Source organism: Doryrhamphus excisus, linkage group LG12 (assembly GCF_037039965.1).
Source record: "Doryrhamphus excisus strain RoL-2023G ecotype Guam linkage group LG12, RoL_Dexc_Guam_v1.1, whole genome shotgun sequence".
In the NCBI taxonomy this organism is placed as follows: domain Eukaryota; kingdom Metazoa; phylum Chordata; class Actinopteri; order Syngnathiformes; family Syngnathidae; genus Doryrhamphus; species Doryrhamphus excisus.
The window spans coordinates 1,964,021-1,978,534 of NC_136368.1; the positions used below are offsets into that span (position 1 = coordinate 1,964,021).

The 14,514-nt window shown below is 41.8% G+C and overlaps 1 protein-coding gene and 2 pseudogenes across 3 annotated transcripts; 2 read left to right on the forward strand and 1 right to left on the reverse strand.

Moving 5' to 3' along the window:
* Positions 1 to 883: 883 nt before the first annotated feature.
* LOC131135917 (uncharacterized) lies at positions 884 to 4,215 on the forward strand (annotated as a pseudogene). Its single transcript, XR_013629539.1, has 4 exons — positions 884 to 1,157; positions 1,658 to 1,861; positions 2,068 to 2,586; positions 2,695 to 4,215. The product of XR_013629539.1 is annotated as an uncharacterized LOC131135917 (transcript).
* Positions 4,216 to 4,487: 272 nt separating this feature from the next.
* On the forward strand, positions 4,488 to 7,734 carry LOC131135708 (uncharacterized). Its single transcript, XM_058081934.2, has 2 exons — positions 4,488 to 4,680; positions 5,644 to 7,734. Exons 1-2 carry the CDS (start codon positions 4,676 to 4,678, stop codon positions 7,160 to 7,162), a joined length of 1,524 nt encoding a protein of 507 aa, XP_057937917.2. The 5' UTR covers positions 4,488 to 4,675; the 3' UTR covers positions 7,163 to 7,734.
* A 12-nt stretch (positions 7,735 to 7,746) lies between these two features.
* LOC131135712 (uncharacterized) lies at positions 7,747 to 14,250 on the reverse strand (annotated as a pseudogene). Its single transcript, XR_013629540.1, has 4 exons — positions 13,852 to 14,250; positions 12,201 to 13,510; positions 11,852 to 11,853; positions 7,747 to 9,409 (listed from the first exon to the last, which is right to left on the reverse strand). The product of XR_013629540.1 is annotated as an uncharacterized LOC131135712 (transcript).
* Between the last annotated feature and the right edge of the window lie 264 nt (positions 14,251 to 14,514).

The following is a 14,514-nucleotide window of genomic DNA, read 5'->3' on the forward strand; positions in this document are numbered from 1 at the left end:
ATAAATATTAATCTTATTTAAATTGCTCTTTTTCCTCGCTAAGTGTTCTGGTTGTGACGTCACAACCAAGCTAGCGGCTTATACTGAAGCTCTTTTTATGTCTTGCTTATACATAGTGTTGGAATTTGTCAACAATACCAATGTTAAAACACAAAACGGGGGGGGGGCATTAAATGCAACACCCAATAGTGTATCTACATGTATTTAAAGCCAAGACTCTGTGTTTTTATTTGTGTTTTATTGATTAGTATAAACATTGAAACTTGCTCTATTGTGCTAAACATTACTCTATTTCCAATTTTTGCTGTTTTTTAATTTTATTTTAATTCTCCCAAAAATAAATTCACAGCCCATAAATGGCGTCCGGGCTGCACTTTGAACACCACTGTGTTTGAGCCTAAATTGTATCCTATTTGTATTGTTTTATGATATTTTGGTCAGTAGGGGGCAGTATGTGTACACTTCTTGATTGTTTGAGAGGTCGTTACCGGAAGCGTTACAGGAAATGTTTGTTTGATGGGTTGTATGGATTTTTAACAACTTTGAGGACTGAAATTGTAATCGATGAGATTTCAATGGATTTAACTCAAGTACACGTGTGGAGGTCTGTGATTGGGTCTGGTCTGTGATTGACCTCGGCGCTGACCAATGAGCAGTGACGTGCCATGAAGTTAGCGGCTCGTGAGGCACTAGCTCCACCCCCCAAAAAACCGAACTGAACTGTTCAGGTTTTTACTGAATAAAATAATATGGAAAACAACTTAATATTAATCAAATCGTATGTATATAATAAATAAAATTATAGATTTGAGGAACAAAAATAGAAAAAATATAAGTGTTTAAGGGTGACGTTGCGCCGCACTGCATTGTGGGTATTGTCGACAGCAGACATTGTGTTTTTGTTGTAACAAGTCCAAACATGGCGCTAGAGTGTTGCGTCATGAAGTGCCAGCATCGTCCACACGAACAATCGGGGAATAAAAAGGATGGGGTGAGATGTTTCTCCTTTCCAACGTGGAAGCAAAGCCAAGGAGCTGTGATCTGTGAGCTAACAAAGAGACGCCGAATGGCCTGGATAGCAGCCGTGAGACGACCAAACATCACTTTCAACACCATCACCCAAGACTTGGTGGTGTGTTCACGGCATTTTCACACTGGTAAGTTTCAATCAAAGCATGTGTTTTGCTCTTTCACACCTAGCATTTAGTAGGCCGCTAGCGTTAGCCAAGCTAGCTAATAACGCCAAACGATGGAGTCCCTTGGAGACACGGGAACATCATATTGATGGGTTTAAAAGAAAGGCGATTTTTTGTATTGTAACCGATTTTGCAACCTGTCTAGGAGCTACGGCCGCTGGGACGGACTAGTATGAATTGTTTTTGTTGTGTTTGACACGGACGTCTTAAGGCGACGGACCGGAGTTCAGAGTTCACTGAAATGGTTGTATTTAGCCACATTGATCCGTTTTAAAATCTCAGTGAGCAAATGCTAGATCGCACGCTTGGTAGAGTCGGTAGAGAGTGCAGAGTTTTAGAGTGAAGATGCAAGTTGTTTGAACGGAGATCTCGTTTAGCACAGAGCTAACATTGTCAAGCGTACACGGAGAAACATAGCATTAGCATAGCATTAGCATATCATTAGAGTGTGTGTTTTTCAGGGAGACCAGCTAATGAAATGGATGAAAGCCATCCAGACTGGGCACCCTCATTACATCTCGGACACACGGAGGTGGAAGCTGGAGATAACCAGAGACTACACATAACATTGGACCAGAAGGAACTTCCTCCAACGAGAGAGGAGAACGAGCGACTACGACGACAACCGGAAGCTGTTGGAAAGACTCAAGTTGTGCACATTGGAGGTAAGTTTCATGTTCACTAACCTAACACTGATGATGGGGGGGTCATATAACTTCATGCCAAACCATCTGAACTATCTCTTTAAACCTTAAACATGCTTTTGATGTCTTATTTGGATATATTTTTACTGCTTGTTTCCCACCTCTGCTTGTTTACGTTTATCATTTATACCAATAGAAATTAATCCATTTCTGTTTGTGTCCTGCAGAGACCCAGCGGCTGATTGGTCTTCAAGAGGAATGCCCCCCTCAGAAGCAGGAGGACACACAGCCTATTAAAGAGGAAAAGCAGGAGCCACAGCCCCTGTATGTTAAAGAGGAGGAAGAGATGCTAGATCCCATTTATATTAACGAGGAAGAAGAGGAGCCACACCCCCTTCACATTAAAGAGGAAGATGAAGAGCCAGAGCTCACACACTTTCAAAGGAAAGAAGAGGAGTCAGAGCCTCTCTATGTTAAAGAGGAGGAACTCTGGATCACTCAGGAGGGAGAGCATCTTCTAGGGCCAGAGGAGGCTGATCTCACCAGGTTGCCACTGACTGGTGTCTCTGTGAAGACCGAAGACCATGAAGACAAACCACCTGAGTCCTCACAGCTTCATCATAGTCCAAGATCAGGACCAGACAACCTCTTAGCTCCGCTGTCAGATAGTGACGACGCAACGTCACACTCCCCTGAAGATGAAAACTACTACCAAGAACCTTTGAGCAGCGATACAGACTGTGAAGGTGATATGACGACTCACACTGGCAACAAACACTCTGACTGCTCTAAAATGAGGACAGGTAAAAAACTTTTTAACTGCTCACTTTGTGATAAAATATTTTCTGTTAAAGGTTCTTTGACTCGACACATGAGAACACATGCCGGAGTAAAACCTTTTACTTGCTCTGACTGTGGTAAAAGTTTTACTCAAAATATACACATGTACAGACACATGAGAGTACACACAGGAGAAAGACCTTTCAGTTGCTCAGACTGCGGGAGAGGTTTTGCTGAGAAGGCAAGTATGATATCACACATGAGAACTCACACAGGAGAAAAACCTTTTAGTTGCTCATACTGTGGTAAACGCTTCACTGATAACAAGGGCAGGAAACTACACATGAGAACACATACAGGAGAAAGACCTTTCAGTTGCTCCGACTGCGGTAAAAGCTTCACTCGAAAGATACACATGCAGTTACACATGAAAACCCACACAGGAGAAAAACCTTTCAGTTGCTCAGATTGTGGCAAAAGCTTCATTCAAAAGTCAGACATGCAATTGCATATGAGAACCCACACAGGAGAAAAACCTTACTGTTGCTCATACTGTGGTAAATGCTTCACTGATAAGAAAGGTATGCAACGACACATAAGAAAACATACAGGAGAAAAACCTTTCAATTGCTCAGACTGTGGCAAAGGTTTCATTCAGAAGTCAGACATGCAGTTACATATGAGAACACACACAGGAGAAAAACCTTTTCATTGCTCAGACTGTGGCAAAAGCTTCATTAAAAAGTCCAAAATGCAATTACATCTAAGAACACACACGGGTGAAAAACCTTTCAGTTGCTCAGAATGCGGGAAAAGCTTCACTGATAATAGAGGCATGCAGCAACATAGGAGAACACACACGGGGGAAAAACCCTTCCGTTGCTCAGACTGTGGCAAAAGCTTCAATGAAAAGTCCAAACTGCGAGTACATATGAGAACACACACGGGAGAAAAACCTTTCAGTTGCTCGTACTGTGGTAGACACTTCACTCATAAGAATGCCATGCAACGACACACAAGAACGCATACAGGAGAAAGACCTTTCAGTTGCTCGGTCTGTGGCAAAAGTTTCACTCGAGCAGGAAGTGCAAAGACACATCAGAACACATGCACGAGAAAAAACGTATAGTTGCAACTCCAATGTTCATTTTTTTTGGGGGGGGTATATCCAGGATGCATTCATGGTCTCACAGAAAGTCTGATGTTTTTAAAACTCATTATAAAGATGCATATTTACTCCGTTCGGGTGTTAAAAAAATACTTGATACAACAGAGGCTGAAGAGTCACATGCGGATCTGGAGCCGAGGGTTGCTGACCCCTGGTCCACTGTATGGAAAGGTCATTCATTTGACTGTGTGCTGTACTTGCTTGATGCTGTATCTGATGAAGCCACTTCCTTGTTCCTGGGTTCTATCAGCAATACCGACTCTGTACTGACTTGGTATGGAATAGTATGTATGTATATGTATGTGTATATATATATGTATGTATACATATGTATATGTGTGTATGGTATATGTATGTATATGTGTATATATATATAGTATGTATATGTGTATATATATATATGAGAGAGAGAGGGCTGTCTGGAAAATGCCTATTTTCACTGTATTTTATTTACAGGAAGATAAATGACAGGACATGATCATATATCATATATTACATATTACATATTACATAATGTTTATTAACATCTCCAGCTGACCTCTTCGTGTTGACAATGTGACCTGAAACTTGAAAAGTGCCTTTCACATGGAACTGTGGACATGATCTCTTGTGAATCTCTTGGAGTTACAAATAAGAATAAATAAAGAAAAACAATAAAGAGCTACAAGAAAGTGTCATTCTACCAAAAGATCAGGACATTATTACTGTATTTGTACGACTTGTTTACATTGATATGGCGATATATGTACATTGGAACCAATGTTCGATAGATTGTATTTCAGTAGGACGTTAATGATTGGTGCACACCACAAAGCGGAAGAGGTTCACAAGTTGCTGTTGTAACTCTCAGAAGACGCTATTGTAGTCCTCTCTAGTGCACGTGACCAATGAGGTAATATCAATGCAATAACCTTTTACACTCTTTAGGTTGTTTAAATACGATGCCGTTCCAAATGAATGTGTTATTGTTAGCCGCTAACGTTAGCCCGCTAGCGTGCTAGCATGTTTTGTGTTATGAATACTTTTTCACCCATTTTCTGCTGGTCCTTCTTACTTGGTCCACTCCTTTTTGAATATTATGCAAATATTATACTACCCTTTGGTTCCCATCCCTCCCACTCGTCACTTTTTATAAGCCTTTCTTTCACTATTGACTTCATTTCAGCTTTACTCCACCAACTCTCCAGTGTAAACAGACATAAAGTTACTTGTTTGTTTGCGCCGATCACTCAATGAACTCCTTTGTGTCGTTACTAAATGACTAATGGTGTCATTGGCTTCAGTTTTTATTGTGTTATCTTGATTTTTTTTTAAGAATTGTCTCTATATCTGTATCTTTAATGGTTGCTAAACTCGATGCTAACTAGTAGTGGAACATGCACTGTGTATCATGGATGCTACGTAGTCTGATTGAAATGCTATTAAATCAATGAATGAATGAAATGAAATTGTGGGAATTATTCAATACTTTTTGACAATATTAAATATTGATGCCTAGCAGTTTGCTAGTTTGATCCTGATTGTTGAGTATGAAATGTCCAGAACCACTACCTCCTTCTTCATATTATCCCAAATACAAAAATACAATTGTTTGCCTTTTTTACAATGGGCTAACTACCGTGTTTATATTGATGAAAAAATGCTATGGAAGAGAACTTGATGGGAATATCATGGAAAATACTACACACTCCTGCAGGGCTTGGATGGGGCACACAAATATTTCACATTAGCTCCTGTTTTGCTGACAGAAACCAACATGAAAAGCCCATCATTAAAATTAAACAGTAAAACATATTATTAGATTTTTTTACAGTGCACAATAGCTTCTACAATAATTCCTGTTTGTGTCCTGCAGACATCTAGCACCTGATTTGTCATCAAGAAGAATGTCCCCTCAGCCACAGGGTGGGAGTTCCACTGTGGAGCAGGTGGAGCAACAACCTATTAAAGAGGAAGAGGAGGAGCCACAGCCCTCTCTTATTAAAGATGAAGAATTGGAGCCACAGCCCACCCACTTTAAAGAGGAAGAGGAGGAGCCACAGCTCCCTTGTGTTAAAGAGGAAAAGGAAGAACTCTGCATCACTCAGGAGGGAGAGCATCTTCTAGGGCCAGAGGAGGCTGATCTCACCAGGTTGCCACTGACTGGTGTCTCTGTGAAGACAGACGACCATGAAGACAAACCACCTGAGTCCTCACAGCTTCATCATAGTCCAAGTGAGGAGATGAGAGAGGCGGAGCCTTCATGCAGCAGCTCACTGCAACACATGACAACAGAAGCTGATGGAGACCACTGTGGAGGATCACAAGCAGACAACCTCTTAGCTCCACTGTCAGATAGTGACGACGCAATGTCACACTCTGCTCAAGATGAAGACAGCGACTACAACCAAGAACCTTTGAGCAGCGATACAGACTGGGAAGGTGATATGACGACTCACACTGGCAACAAACACTCTGAAAGCTCTAAAAAGAAGACCCCTAAACCTTTTAACTGCTCCGTTTGTCATAAAAGATTTCCTTGGAAGAGTGATTTGGCTGGACACATGAGAATACACACAGGAGAAAGACCTTTCAGTTGCTCAGACTGTGACAAAAGCTTCACTCTAAAGGCTAACATGCAATCACACATGAGAACACACACAGGAGAAAAACCGTTCAGTTGCTCAGATTGTGGTAAAGGCTTCAAACGAAAGACAAATATGAGATCACACATGAGCACTCACAAAGGAGAAAAACCTTTCAGTTGCTCAGACTGTGGTAAAAGCTTCACTCTAAAGGCTAACATGCGATCACACATGAGAACTCACACAGGGGAAAAACCTTTCAATTGCTCCGACTGTGGCGAAGGCTTCACTCGAAAGTCAACCATGCAATTACACATGAGAACACACACTGGAGAAAAACCCTTCAGTTGCTCCGACTGTGGCGAAGGCTTCACTCGAAAAGCAACCATGCAGTTACACATGTGGACACACACTGGAGAAAAACCTTTCATTTGCTCCGACTGTGGCGAAGGCTTCACTCGAAAGGCAACCATGCAATCACACATGAGGACACACACTGGAGAAAAACCTTACAGTTGTTCGGACTGTGGCAAAGGCTTCACTCAAAAGGCAACCATGCAATCGCACATGAGGACGCACACGGGAGAAAAACCTTTCACTTGCTCAGACTGTGGTAAACGTTTCACTCAAAACACGACCCTGAAAAGACACATGAGAACACACACAGGAGAAAGACCTTTCAGCTGCTCAGACTGTGGTAAAAGATTCACTCTAAAAAGTAACATGAAATCACACATGGGGACACACAGGCACTCCAAAGGCAACCATGCAATTACACACGAGGACCCACACAGGAGTAAACCCTTTTAGTTGCTCACATTGTGGTAAAAGCTTCACCCCCATGTCGGGTTGGGTGATATGGACCTTAGTATATATCCGGATATATTTGGGCTGTATCACGATGTGACGATATAAAACTATATCAAATTTGTATTGAGTGTTGTATAAAAAGCTACAAACCTTACGCCATGGAGAAATCCACTTGTCTCCAGTTGTAAAGCACATTTATTTATTATTAACAAAGTGGCTAACTTTTCTAATGGGTTGAACACATTGCTACTAAATCTTCAACAAACTGTAATGCCTGTGCTTATGATGAAGGAAGATGCAGTCACCCATGCAACTCCAACTGCATATGTAGATATTTTGATGTTTACAATGTTAGACAGCAAAACAGTGCTTTTATTTTGAAGGCCCATAGTATGTCCTGTTGAGAATGTCTGTATGATGATTTGGGTACAGGAATATACATGCTTCCTGTCTTCACTCAGAACCTTCAGGTTGTGCAGGGTTGTCAAACGGTGTCATGCGGATGTCGCAGCAGGGAGAATTACATCACTCTTTTGGTGATTTCACTTTGTTGTTTTCAATAAATGACTTTTGCCTCACTTGCCGTTGTTGTTTTTTCATATTGTAACTCTACTTAAAACCTCATTAAGATCCCAAAGGGCAAAAGGTCAATTCTAGCTGTTTTTCAAGTGTCTATTTTGATCTGGTCCTGTTTAATCGAGTTAAAATTAACAATGCATTAACTCGAGATGTGCGGCTTTATGGAGAACTGAATATTATCTGCCGATATCAGCCGATAAGTGCGATATGCTCACTTTTGCAAAATTTCCTGGCTCGCTTGCTTCTGTTTTCTGCTCGCTCTGTTTAACTTGAACGGATTAAGACTCGACTAGACGATTGCCGATCGTTACCAACGATATATTTTCCCGAGCGGCACAAGTGAGGCGGTGACTGCTGCAAAAACACAACAGAAGGGGGCGGTAATGCACCAGAACCGCCATTAAACAGAAAGAACACGTTTTGATTTTTGTGTTTCATTTTTATTGCCGTCAACAACACTCAATTACAAGAAATATAAATAACAGTTGACAAAGAAATAGAAAGAATAGAAACATACTTAAATTATAATGAATAAATAAAATGTTCATAAAATTTATATTCATGCACATCACTAGCGGGGGGGCGGGGTGGGGATGAAAGTTAGTAAAAGGAATCAAATCACCACTTTACTACTTTCACTACTTTCTAGACCCAATGTAATGCAAGTAGTGGAAAAGGGAAGTGACATCATCAGTTACATCATTTTGTGATGACAGCATATAGTCTAACTTTAACTTCACCACGTCTTTTTTGGCACAAGAATAAGAACAAGATGTATTCATTGAACAAAGCCACGTGCACAGAATATCACGACACGGTGACTGCATGGAAGTCGGGCGACTCAAACGGTCGACCATCAGCGACTCCGCGTGTGTTGCCACAATTTCAGCATGTAAAAGGTTTTTCTCCTGTGTGCGTTCTCATGTGTCTTTGCATGTTTTTCTTCTCAGTGAAGCATTTCCCACACTCTGAGCAACTAAAAGGTTTTTCTCCTGTGTGCGTTTTCATGTGTGACTGCAGGTTAGTCTTTAGAGAGAAGCCTTTACCGCAGTTTAAGCAACTAAACGGTTTTTCTCCTCTGTGCGTTATCATGTGTCTTTGCATGTTTTTCTTTTCAGTGAAACATTTACCACACTCTGAGCAACTAAAAGGTTTTTCTCCTGTGTGTGTTCTCATGTGTAATTGCAGGTTTGTCTTTAAAGCGAAGCCTTTACCGCAGTCTGGGCAAGTGAAAGGTTTTTCTTCTTTATGTGTTCTCATGTGTCTTTGCATGTTTGTCTTTAGAGTGAAACCTTTACCACAGACTGAGCAGCTAAAAGGTTTTTCTCCAGAGTGACTTCTCATGTGTAATTGCATGTGTGTCTTTTGAGTGAAGCGTTTACCACATTCTGAGCAACTAAAAGGTTTTTCTCCTGTGTGTGTTCTCATGTGTAATTGCATGTTTGTATTTAGAGTGAAACTTTTACCGCAGTCTGGGCAAATAAAAGGTTTTTCTTCTTTGTGTATTTTCATGTGTCTATGCATGTTTGTCTTTAGAGTGAAGCCTTTCCCACAGACTGAGCAGCTAAAGGGTTTTTCTCCTGCATGTGTTTTCATGTGTTGAGCCAAACGAACCTGAAGAGAAAATCTTTTATGACAAACTGAGCAGTTAAAACTTTTTTTACCTGTCTTCTTTTTAGACCTTTCAGAGCCTTCACAGTCTGTATCGCTGCTCAAAGGTTCTTGGTAGTCGTCGCTGTCTTCATCTTGAGGAGAGCGTGATGTTGTGTCGTCGCTATCTGACAGTGGAGCTAAGAGGTTGTCTGCTTGTGATCCTCCACAGTGGTCTCCATCAGCTTCTGTTGTCATGTGTTGCAGTGAGCTGCTGCATGAAGGCTCCGCCTCTCTCATCTCCTCACTTGGACTATGATGAAGCTGTGAGGACTCAGGTGGTTTGTCTTCATGGTCGTCTGTCTTCACAGAGACACCAGTCAGTAGCAACCTGGTGAGATCAGCCTCCTCTGGCCCTAGAAGATGCTCTCCCTCCTGAGTGATCCAGAAGTCTTCCTCTTTAACATAGGGAGGCTGTGGCTCCTCCTCTTCCTCTTTAATGTAAATGAGCTGTGGCTCCTCCTCTTCCTCTTTAACATAGGGGTGCTGTTGCTCCTCCTCTTCCTCTTTAACATGGATGGACTCTCTCCTCTCCTCACTTGGACTAAGATGAAACTGTGATAACTCAGAAGGTTTGTTTTCATGGTCTTCGGTCTTCACAGGCTCCTCTGGCCCTAGAAGATGCTCTCCCTCCTGAGTGATCCAGAGTTCTTCCTCTTCCTCTTTAACGTGGGTGGGCTGTGGCTCCTCCTCCCTCATCTCCTCTGTTGGACTACAATGAAGCTGTGAGGACTCAAGTGGTTTGACTTCAGTCACCGTAGAGACACCAGTCAGTGGCAACCTGGTGAGATCAGCCTCCTCCTGAGTGATGGAGAGTTCTTCCACTTCAACATGGGGGGGGGGGGGGTCCTCTTCTTCCTCTTTAATAGGCTGTAGCTCCAACTGCTCCAAAGTGGAGCTCCCACTCTGTGGCTTTGGGGGACATTCTCTATGAAGACTAATCACCTAGTGGATATCTGCAGGACACAAACACAAATTATTGGGTAATCTTGTTGTGCATTGTAAATAAAATTAAAAAAAACACAAATACGTCTAAAATATGCCAATTTTTACTCGATTTTATTGAAAAAAAATGTCATATACTATATATATATATATATATTTGTATCCATCAGCAGCTTTAAGTGAAGTGAACATTGGAATCATGCTATAAGGTAGCACACACGTCTGAACTAATTACATAACACCAGTATTGACTTCACACGTTTTGTATTTTCTGGGATTTATGAGCATACTTCAATGTATATCATCATATATATCGCAGATCAGTTTTTTTCAGCATCTGCCCCAGAAATCCTATATCGGTTGGGCTCTATTCTATAGATTCTATACAAGCTGTATGTAAAGTGGCTCCACATATCTTGAGTAGATAGACTTGCTAGCACGCTAGCACGCTAGCGGGCTAACGTTAGCGGCTAACAATAGCACATTCATTTCGAACGGCATCGTATTTAAACAACCTAAAGAGTGTAAACGGTTGATAATATGTATTGATATTACCTCATTGGTCACGTGTACTAGAAAGGACTACAATAGCGTCTTCTGAGAGTTACAACAGCAACTCGTGAAGGCGACCTTTTCCGCTTCGGTTTGGTGTGCACCAATCATTAACGTTCTGACTGAAACACAAACTATCGAACATTGGTTCCACATTAGAATCGCGCTACATATCAATGTAAACAAGTCCAACAAATACAGTAATGTTGTAAATCTTGTAACTTTACATAAGTTAAATGTAAGAAGTGACTCAAAGCTGACTCTTATGTCAGTCCTGGCATTATTTGGTGCCGCTGCGTCCCACGCAACAGCATTCATCACCGCTATAACTTCGTTGATTCGTTCCTCTTAAGGAATAATACCTAATGTTCATTATTTATTGAAGTTCCAAGTGCTATCGGTGGCAGATTTGGCTTGAATGGCGCCATCAAATCACTACTTTCCAGACAGATTCTGGAGGTCATGGAACACAAGTGACTTCATCAGTTACAGCATTTAGTGATGACAGCATATTTACAACCTTGAAAAGAGGGAAAAATATTAATGAGGATGGCCGGACAGCTTTAACTACAAATTAAACCACTGCAGTCGCACACTGTAAACTGAAATTAGTATTTCAGTATTAATATCCAGAGGCTGGATACCTCCAACAAGACAACTAAAGCAGGAACAAGTACAAGGTTCCATCCAATGGCCATCTCCGTCGCCAGATGGAAATATTCTTGAAAATCTGTGGTGTGATCTAAAGCGGGCTGTCCATTTCTGAATGGCTCCTTTGTTTCATTCTAAATTTCCACATTCGTAACTTTTCAAAGTTTCATTGCATTATCAAGTTGTAATTCATTTTTCTTACTGTGTTTTGAAATTCTCAGCCACCCTAAATCACAGACCTCAGGACGTATACTGGAGTTAAAATCATGCTTACAGCTTTGTTGACAATCCATTAACATCTCATTGATTGACGTCTCAACCAAAGCAGGCAGCCAAACACCCGCCTCTCTTCCAATCCTCGTACTCATCCAATCACCAGTCAGAACTCAGCCAAGATACATTAACAGTCTCACAGAAAGTTGTTTTTTAAAAAAAAAGTTCATGACAAAGATAAAAAATGTCAGCATTGTGAAGGGAGCCGCGACAAAGAGGTTGAAGAGTCACATGCTGCTCCGGAGCCACAGGTTGCCGACCCCTACAGTTGAACATCAGTGCCTCTGCATGTCTTCTTTTTTTCCCCTGTGTGTGTTCTCATATGGGATTGCATGGTTGTCATGTGTTTACCACAGTCCGAGCAACTAAAGGGTTTCTTTTCCTTTGCGTGTTCTTGTGTGTAATTCCAAAGCTGACTTCTGAGAAAATCCTTTACCACACTCTGAGCAACTAAAAGGTTTTTCTCCAGTGTGTGTTCTCCTGTGTCCAGCCAAAGTTGACTTTTGAGCGAAGCCTTTACCACAGTCTGAGCAACGAAAAGGTTTTTCTCCTGTGTGTGTTCTCATGTGTCCAGCCAAAGTTGACTTCTGAGTGAAGCCTTTACCACAGTCTGAGCAACAAAAAGGTTTTTCTCCTGTGTGCGTTCTCATGTGTCCAGCTAAAGTTGACTTTTGAGTGAAGCCTTTACCACAGTCTGAGCAACTAAATGGTTTCTCCCCTGTGTGCGTTCTCATGTGTGTTTGCATGTTTGTCTTAAAAACGAAAGGTTTCCCACACTCTGAGCAAGGAAAAGGTTTTTCCCCTGTGTGTGTTCTCATGTGTAACTGCATGCTTATCTTCAAAGCAAAATGTTTACCACAGTCTGAGCAACTAAAAGGTTTTTCTCCTGTATGTGTTCTCATGTGCCTTTGCATGTCTATCTTAAAAGCAAACAATTTACCACAGTCTGAGCAACTAAAAGGTTTTTCTCCTGTGTGCGTTGTCATGTGTCTTTGCATGGTTGCCTTTCGAGCAAAGCCTTTACCACAGTCTGAGCAATGAAAACGTTTCTCTCCTGTGTGTGTTCTCATGTGTCGAGTCAATTTACTCTGCCAAGAAAATATTTTATGACAAACTGAGCAGTCAAAAAGTTTACCTGTCTTCTTTTTAGAGCTTTCAGAGTGTTTGTTGCCAGTGTGAGTCGTCATATCACCTTCACAGTCTGTATCACTGCTCAAAGGTTCTTGGATGAAGTCGGTCTCTTCATCTTGAGGAGAGTGTGACGTCGTGTCGTCACTATCTGACAGTGGAGCTAAGAGGTTGTCTGCTTGTGATCCTCCACAGTGGTCTCCATCAGCTTCTGTTGTCATGTGTTGCAGTAAGCTGCTGCATGAAGGCTCCGCCTCTCTCATCTCCTCACTTGGACTATGATGAAGCTGTGAGGACTCAGGTGGTTTGTCTTCATGGTCGTCTGTCTTCACAGAGACACCAGTCAGTGGCAACCTGGTGAGATCAGCCTCCTCTGGCCCAAGAAGATGCTCTCCCTCCTGAGTGATGCAGAGTTCTTCCTCTTCCTCTTTAACGTAGGGGGGCTCGGGGTCTTCCTCTTCCTTTTTAACATGGGTGGGCCGTGGCTCTTCTTCTTCCTCTTTAGTAGGTTGTTGCTCCGCCTGCTCCAAAGTGGACATTCTTCTTGACAACCAATCACCTGCTGTATTTCTGCAGGACACAAACAGGAATTATTGTGGAAGATTATTGTTCACTGTAAAATATATATAAATAGATATCTATATATTGTTTAGGGTTAATCATCTTGAGATGTCCATGTCTAGCATTATTAAATCCATATGAACATTATGGTTATGGTCCATTATGGTCCATTTAAAGGTGGAGTGAAATCATATGGTAGAAATAAACACGCAATAGAAGCCAATAAAGATTTATCCATCACGTTTTCAGATTCATCCAACTCTGGGAGCAGTTTTCAAAAATATGGATCCGTTTTGTTGTGAAGGGATCGAACATCGACCAGCAGGATGGATGGAATGGCGGGTGTTTACCGGTTAGCCGTTAGCTTAGCTCGACCAGCTCTGCGTTTGCCTCCCACGCCGCCTGCGCTGCTTCGTTTTCGGCTAAAGCGAAGTAGTGGGTGCCGAGGCTGCGGTGGAAGGTCGGAGGTTGCCTCTAGCTTCTATAGCTTCCTGGCGTCTTCAGGGTTTGAAGTCCACGAGGAGCTGCTGTCGATGTCTAGCAGAAGCTTGCTACGTTTCGGCCAAGACGTATACGTGGACTTACAAAAAGTAAACGTCGCCATCTTGATGTTGACACGTACAGTATACAGAATACTCACACATTTGCATTCTCAGTAGGGCAGAATATTAACAAGTTTTACACACACACACACACAAACTATTTAATTTGTCCTGGACGATGTAACCACACACAGTTCAAAACAAAGTTCCAATATAATCAATAAAACTCACCAAAAGTCAATTCTTGCTCTTAATTAAGTGATCCTGGTGGATCATCGACCAGGTCAGTATCGCTTTAGAGATCCTTCAATCGCTTTTATTCCACTTTTCCTCTCAGCAGTTCGCTCTCAGCTCGTCGACAGTCTAGCTAGCTGCTAACCTAAAGATGCCGCCTCTCTTAAAGGGGAAGTGCTCTATTTTATGAGCAGGGACGTTTAGTGTTCTTAAAGGGAAAGGAAAACGTTTTCTTTT